Here is an 8,521-nt window from a genome sequence, read left to right on the forward strand (position 1 = left end):
AACAACCAAATTGTGAAAACACCACATGTAGTCTTGGTGTTCTGAATACCACTGAATTTAGAGCATTAAAACTTGTGTTCATTTCAAAGTGGGGAATTCAAAGATGATTTTCAGAGTACAATATTTCAAGGCTATGAATTCATTCCACTCAAACTTCAAGATCCAGCAGCACAATTGGGTTTTGAGTTGCTAACAAGAGTCAAATTATTTTGGCCTCTCCATGCTTCCATACAAAACTGACCTGTGAAAATGAAAAGAAGAATTCAAAGTTTCTTTAACACTTTATTTTCTTAAATACAACAGAATATTAGTACAGTCAGTCACACATTTTTTTTTATTCAGAGGCAGAAGACATTCTGGTCCCTCTCACCCTGCTTTCATAACGGGATAAAGGGAAATCTTGGGTGGCATCAGAGGCTACATTTACACACAAACTCACTTATACACTTCAAAGTGCTGCACATATTCCAGTTAAGATGTTTGTTGTGCAACTGTGACAGAGTGTCCTTGTTGCGACAAACAATCTATCTAGCAAAAAAGATTTGTCACTTCCCAGTTGCTCCCTTACTGATTGAACAAATCCAGGTCCTCTATAACACATGGGAAAGAAATTATAATCCCAGTAGTAATATTTTTTTGGACAATAAACTCATGTCATAGGCAGCGCTGGTGAGAGATTTACAGGCTTCATTTGCCAATTGGATATCATTAGCCTGTAACAAAGCCTTTCAATGAAGTATATGACTACATGTATAAAATTAGCCTTGTGCACTACAGCCTCAATCTTGTTGCCAACGCATTAATAACCGTGCACAACAAGGGAGTTGTCTTGCAGAGGTTTCTGCAGGTTGTTCAGGATTATGCAGAAACCAGAATAACCACATTAACAACAGATACCTCTGTGCGTGTAAACATAGCCAGTGTTGTCAGCTACAGTATATACAGTGTTGATTTCAGGCAGTGCATGATGAGACCGGGTCAGTAATGCCAAAGTCAACTGATAAAAAGGTTCATATTTAGGGGCGTTAGGGTTAAATCTCACTGGTAACATGTTTGCAGTCAGGTCAAGACATCATTTAAATCAGCTTCTGACATTCTGTCTTTGAATTCATCACTCAGTAGTACCATCACTGAAGCAATAACAGATTCATTGGCACATTAAACACCATCATGAACAGAGTGCTCTAATGAATATAGATCATTTCTGACATTTAAAGATTTTGTGAGGTAAAAATATAAGCAACATTATCAGTGAGCCGTATCTGTGTGATATCTTTTTTTTTATACCAAAAGTCATCAAACTAAGAGAAAAAAAGAAACACAGGAACCCTTCAGTGTAACAGTGCAGCAGAATGAAAATGATGTATTTGAAGCCATTTAAAGTCTGATAGGCCGCAGGACACTGAACACAAAACACACTCTGAACATTTGCATCAACACAGGAAGTATTCCACCGCAGAAAAAGATGCATTCAGTTCTGAGTGCCATTAGGTGGAGACAAAATAGGATGCAAATGACTTTCGAGAGGAATACAGCTTATTTACAGGGTAAGAAAGAAGTGCAAGGCTAAGCTTTCATAGACATTCACACACTTAATATCCACAGTATATACCAAAAGACATGCATAGAGGCACGTACATATTCATCATACAAAAAGAAAACATACCAAAAAGCAGAACACCACTCAGACGCGGCTTTTGTGACTCAAAATCTGATCACCCGACAACGAAAACAATGAGCGCAAAAGCTTTGACATCATGGGATGTGAAAAGGCAAAAGCTGAAGTTCCAGCCCTTTGAATAAAAAAGATCAACATTGTCACAACAACAAAGAGACATCAGTAATCTTCCATCCATCTCTTAACCAATACTGAGTGCCAGCCTCATATTCAGCGTAATTCAACAGAATGTTATCGCCCAAAGAAAGAAAATCTCCTTCTTTTTTTTTTTTTTAAATAAGAGGTACAATATTTGGTTTTCAAATTGGGTTCTCAATTTTCCCAGAATATGTTCAAACATTAGTGTGGCACAGTGTGAGCGCCTTGATGAATTTTTAAAAAAAAAAAAAAATCCCTGCTTTGATCCCTTAAAGAGGGGGGCGGAATCAGAAGGAAATAAGAGTCAGACGTGTGTATCAAGACCAGCAATTTAAATTGGTATCTGACTGTAATATATTAAGTGTTACGGGATTGGAAATTGTAAAAAATAAATGCTTGTGTGATTTGAAATGCTACAATTTGATTGACACAGTCGGATTATTTTAAATACAATTTGGTAAAAGGCATCTTAAGAAACTAGTCTTAATTTTTCTGCTCACCTTGACAGAAACGGTGAAGTAAAACCACATTCTTCTTTTTGTGTTTACGTACTTCTTGTTCTGCTACGGACAAATGATAAGATTCCCTTTTCGTCTAGTAAGTCACAAAAACACACCCTTAATCACTTTTTTTTAGCTCACTGTTGTTTGGCAGATCACATAGAGAAGAAATAATCATAAGTCACTTCACAAACTGATAACTTTCATTGACATAAACTTCTGAACTATTTTAATGAATGGTCACTACAGAGTAAAATAAATTAGACTCTTTTTTTTTTTTTTTAATCATTTCAACTCTTACTCAACCTTCTCGTGCAGAGAGGCACGGACACGGTTGCGCACGTAAAAAGCGGTAAGAGCACTGCAGCAGGCAGTGAAGATGAAGAGCGCAACAGCGTCGTGCGCGAGGTCGCCGTGAAGGCGCTCGTAGAAGGGACGGCGCTCTGTGAAGTCCGTTTTCAGCGCCTCGATCTGCGTCAGGGTGCACACCACCACGAATATGTGAAAGATCTGGTGGCCCTGCCCAATGAAGTCACACTTCCCAGGGAACAAACTCTCTGGGTGAGGGCAGCAGAAGAAGTAGGCGCTGATTAGGAAAAAGACCACGTGGTAGAAATGGTACGCCACAATCGGGTCGGAGCAGCCCTCCTGGTAGCAGCTGTAGATGCGGTGAACCACAGGGCTTATGTCTAAACAGTAAGCCAAGGCTGAGGGCACCACTTGGCAGAGCTTGATGGCGAACTTTGGCAGCTCATGGCTTGCGTATTTGCCGTAGCAGCAGCCGAAGCAAGTGAGCCAGGCTAGGAACGCCGCGGCCGGTAAAAAGAGCCCTTGCACTCTGGTGTGCCACTCCTTCTCTATGGCGTAATAGTAGTGTGCCAGGGCACTGCCATACTGGTAGACGGCGACCCCCACGTAGTCGAGGAAGTAGAAGGTGTAGTAGGAGAGCTCGGACTTGGCAGAGAGGAGATGAGCGAGGGCGCTGAAGGAGAGGTAGGTGAAGGCTGCCAGGAGGACAATGAAGAGGGGCTGAGCGTGAGGGTCTCGCAAAAAATCGACCGTCTCCGAGATCTCCTGCCACTTCACCAAGATGATGAGGGCAGCCAGCAGGTGGGTCCACACATTTAGGGTCTCGTTGTGCCTTTGGAAGAGGGTGAGAAAGTAGTAGCGCCAGCTTAGGTCCGGCTGCCTGTAGCCGGTGAGGATGTGGCGCTCGCGGAACACCCAGGGAACGTCGGAGATCTTCACAGTGCAAGGCAGCGTGGGGAAGGCTGACTCCAGCAGCTGAGGGATCTGACGCAGCTGCTGTGCGTTGATAAACAGGCGACCAATCTGCTCCATCACCACCGTCGCCATGGTAAACTGGAGGCCAGAGAGGGAGGGCGGAGAGAAGGAGCGAACAGTCAGTTAGTCAATATATGTCTGGCTGTGAGCTACTGTCGTCTCCAGATCTGTTTGTGTGCATCTGTGTGTGCATGCATTGAACTCTGTGTGTGTGTGTGTGTGTGTGTGTTACTGCAATACTACTATCACAAACCAAAGAGTAGTGTAAGAGAGGTTTGGTCAATGAACAGAAATATAATCAGTGAATCATTTACTCAGTCATCAAGCCAAAACATTACTATAGTATGGTTCCAGATTTTGCCAATTCCCCCTTTTATGTAACTGGAATTTGAAAATCATTTGTTTTGTACAGCTGTATTGCATAGCGTCACTGTTAACAGGCATTTTTACTGTTTTCCTACATTTTCTACACCAAACGATTGATCCAGAAGTTATCAACAGATTAACTCATCATGAAAAATAACCTTAAATAAAAGGGTACATAAAATCTCCGATCAAACAGATGGAAAGGCTGATGACATTTTTCCTTAAAGCTGCAATGACGTCCTTCCTTTTTGGGTCAGAAAACCTAAACAATAAGCTGCAGACTAAAAGGCTCTGTAGAGATTAAGTGCAGTGGTGTTTGACACTGACAGTAACCCCCATTCGCATCAGTCATGTTGGTCCACTTAACAATATTGATTAGTGCAGCTTTAAGTGTTTTCATTTGAATAAGTGATGTTTTGTTGATTAATCTCACATCAGAAATTCCACTTAAATTGTCAGATATGAATTAAGGCCTCACAATATATTGCTTTTTTTAATCATCATTTGCAGTGTTAAATTGTGCAGTAAACACAAAGCAAAGACAGTGATATTGAGTTAGCTGAAAGTTTATCAGTAAAAAACTGCACTTTAAAATGCAACTTATTGCAGGTGAGTTGTAAATGTAGCGGCCCTCTGCAGCTGACTCAATTATTTCAACTCGTCCATGTGAACTATGTGTTTGAGTTTGATACAAGGTACAAACAATGAAAGCATGACATGAATATAACAATATGGGAACCTTTTTCGTAAAACAGAGAAAGGTCTTTATTTTTTTAGTAGAATTTATTAATACTATTACTGTTGTTTGCATTTTATTATCTTTAAAATGTCTGACCTGTAAGGGACAATGATCTGTGTGCTTTATTCTGGACGAGAACACAGTTGCTTCCCAGTTCGTATAAGGTTTTTGAAAATTAATAACGATTAGGGCTGCGACTAACGATTATTTTCATTGTCGACTAATATGTCGATTATTTCTGCGACTGGTCGACTGATCATTTTATCGAAAAATGTGTTAAAATGTTGAAAAATGTCAGCCTGTCTCTCCCAAACCCCAAAATTATGTCATCTAATGTCTTGTTTCGTACTCACGCCAAAGGGTTTTAGTTCACCGTCATGGGAGAGTGTGTAAAGCTGCCAATATTTGAACGTAAGGAGCTGCAATAAGAGTATTTTGGGGTACTTTTATAGTACTTTTCTATGAAAAATGACTCAGACCGATTACTGATTATTTTAATAGTCGATTAGTCATCAATGAGTCGACTAATCTTTGCAGCCATAAAAACGATATTGCTGCCTTTTTGTGTTAAGTTCAGTGTCCAGTTTGTCTACTAACAGAATGTTCGAAATAATTTCATCTATTTATTTTTATTGGTTGTATTTTAGCAGAGCAGCCTACTGAAAGACGCACAAAAGCAGAACAGAGCACACTTTAATATCTGTTCATTCATCATAGGTAATATCGTCATAGTATTCAGTAACTTTATTGCATTGTTTCCTGATATTGTGCGTCCTTTACATGAACATTATCTGTGGTGGCGGTAGTTGTGTTGCTATTTTTGCTGGTGTGGCTGACCATCTGATCGGTGTCTCCAAATGTGTCCCCAAGCTTTTAGCTGCTCTACGACATGATGCATCACCCTGGAGGACCGTTACACACCACAGGACCTCAGATGCAATAAAGCTCTTACCTCAGCTGCTCTTTTGGTCGTAAATTCTGCCAGTGAGGCCTTTTTTTTTTTTTTAGTTATCAGTATCGGTGATTGTTAATGGGAAATCACTTCCTAAAAAGTGTAGAACTTGACACACAGTCAATATTTCCAACAATGTGTATATTTACGAGGCGTGGGTAGGATTTGAGGACAGTTTTTTTTTTTTTAATTAAAGAGAATGGGTGATGCTATTATATGCATTAACAGATATTCTATGTATTAAAGGATATGAATGAATCCAGTTTAGGACAGCCAGAGATGATACATGTACTGGTATCACAGAGCATTTCCATTCAAAGAGTTGCAAACACTGGAAAATGACCTGACCTGATAATTTGGGTTTATGTGCATTGCAATAAATAAAGATTTGCTGCTTACAAATCAAATGCAATGATCTGAACTGTGCACACTGTACTGATTTTGTCTGTGGGGCTATAACATGAGCACCCTGCACACATAGTGGGAGCAGGGTTAAAATCAGTTATTCTACACATATCATTGATTTGATCTCTCTGGCTCCCTATACACCACTTCCCAGAGATGTTGGGAAGGCAGAGGGCACAGACAGAGAGAGATCAGGCTGTGTGGGATGAACACGGGCCGAGGTTCAGGAGGAAAAGGCGTGGAGTGATGAATGGGAAGAGATTACGTAACATAACCCCCCATCCGACGTCCACACCCTCCGTTTCCAGCAAGGATTGCAATCCTTTGAAATATTCATGGCTGAGGAAAAATGCTCGACAATAAGACGGGAGGATGTTTCATATTATATGTGTAACACCCAGGCCTGTGTGGGCCCGGTTGCAGTGCACTGCCCACAAGCAAATCTGCACCTGATATCTCTGTGTAAATTTGAGATCAAGTGTCCGAGATAGATTTGCATTCCTCCGAGCCTCGAGGCTTGCCTCTATTCCTCATGTGCATCACAAACCTGTGAAATACCGCCGCACGCTCATGAGAAATGACTGGCCATCTGAATGTGCACCACGCTATGCCCCCGGAACGTTACACCGACAAAATGGCATGGATTATGGAGATGAAATGAATGAGGATAAATCACACGCACATACCTGTAGACGGTAGGATCAAACCAAAGCCTTGAGTTTAGCGGTGGATGAACGCGTTAGAGCCGCACGGGATAGAGATAACATTGTTTGAAGGGGTGAACGGAGAAAGGATGACCGTGACGGGAGCAGCGCCTGGCGGCTCTCATAGCTGCTGGGAGGACACAGGGCACTTTGACGAGCGGGTCTTACAGCCAATCAGAAAACAAGGTGCTGATCCTTCCTGCGGCCGCGCACATTGTCTGACCAATCACAGCTGTCGTCTCGCTGATGAGCCCGCCCACACTGAAATTCTTCCACTGCCAATGAATGTATGGCACTCCAGTGAGGCATTTCTAACAGATAAGGAGCCTTTGGGTGTTTCATAGCTGACCTCACATTTACCAGACTGGTATACCTTTGTAGAAGACATGTTATATTAATATTGATATTAGTGATAACCTTATTTTCAACTCATGAGGGTCAACATGTAGCTATTATCCTCCTGAGACTTTTGTTTGGTGTGCATTTTCAATTTCTCCTAGCTATTTTGGATTAGTAGGACCTGATAAGTGTAAAATACCAAACTTTGTCAATGATTAAAAGTCCCAATGTCCTAAGAGAGACAATATTAAAGTCTGAATTCCTTAAACGAGCTGATGATGAATTCCAAATGTCTTTAAAGGAGTTCTTTTATCAGTCTTAGCTTGTTACTGTTGATAAAATTGTTCACATTTGTGTGGCATATCGGAATATATAAAAGCTAGACTCTAAACCCTCACTTTATTGATAACCCCATGTGAATAAGTCATATTCACTTGTTAATTTTAAAAAGAAATATTTTTACATCTTGTAGCCTGTCACAATAGGATGGGCCCTGATAAGGCCTTCATCATCTGCAACTGTCTGTTTCTTTGAAGGTTTAATGTGTATTTAGGAATGTGTACACTTGTGCATATGTATACTTTTCTTTCTTTTTCTTTTGTAATGCTGTATAGCAGTTTATATGTTGTTAAAAACCAATAAAAACATGTTTAAAAATGGTGTGGCACACAAACTACAGCCGTTATAATAGTAATAATAACAAATCTTTTAACAATCTTGCATGTACGGGGGAGAATAAAATCATTTATTAATCATAAATAAACAAGTTTCAACCATTAAATCTGATCAGACTGACTTGGCAGAAATGGTTGCCATCTTGTTTTTACATGGATTAGTGTATTGTGGTCTTACCACCACTAGATGGCACAAAAAAGTGTCCATGAACGAGGACAAGAGGCCTAAATTAAGCAGATTGAATTAGAAGGACCATCCATCCATCGATTTTCTAACCACTTATCCTCTTTAGGGTCGCTGGAGCCTATCCCAGCTGGGTGAGAGGTGGGGTACACCCTGGACAGGTTGCCAGACTATCGCAGGGCTGACACATAGAGACAGACAAACATTCACATTCACACCTACGGACAATTTAGAGTCACCAATTAACCTGCATGTCTTTGGACTGTGGGAGGAAGCTGGAGTACCCGGAGAAAACCCACGCTGACACGGGGAGAACATGCAAACTCCACACAGAAGGGCTCCCACAACCGGGATCAAATCAGAAACCCTTTTGCTGTGAGGTGACTGTGCTAACCACCACACCACCGTGCCACTCAGAAGGACCAATACACCCAAAATGTAGTGTCCTCATATGAAGACACAGAGTCTCAGGAGATTATTACCTAACCCCTCTGTGATGCGTTTACTTTAGATACGGACTTTTCTAGATATGATAATGCCACTCCTGGAGGTTTTACT

General features: G+C 41.0%; 1 protein-coding gene across 1 annotated transcript; it reads right to left on the reverse strand.

The window, feature by feature from the left end:
* Nucleotides 1-269: 269 nt before the first annotated feature.
* Nucleotides 270-6,909, reverse strand: paqr7b (progestin and adipoQ receptor family member VII, b). Its single transcript, XM_033641626.2, has 2 exons — nucleotides 6,749-6,909; nucleotides 270-3,678 (listed from the first exon to the last, which is right to left on the reverse strand). Exon 2 carries the CDS (start codon nucleotides 3,670-3,672, stop codon nucleotides 2,614-2,616), a length of 1,059 nt encoding a protein of 352 aa, XP_033497517.1. The 5' UTR covers nucleotides 3,673-3,678; nucleotides 6,749-6,909; the 3' UTR covers nucleotides 270-2,613.
* Between the last annotated feature and the right edge of the window lie 1,612 nt (nucleotides 6,910-8,521).

The sequence above is a fragment of the Epinephelus lanceolatus genome, chromosome 10, assembly GCF_041903045.1.
Source record: "Epinephelus lanceolatus isolate andai-2023 chromosome 10, ASM4190304v1, whole genome shotgun sequence".
Classification (NCBI taxonomy): domain Eukaryota; kingdom Metazoa; phylum Chordata; class Actinopteri; order Perciformes; family Serranidae; genus Epinephelus; species Epinephelus lanceolatus.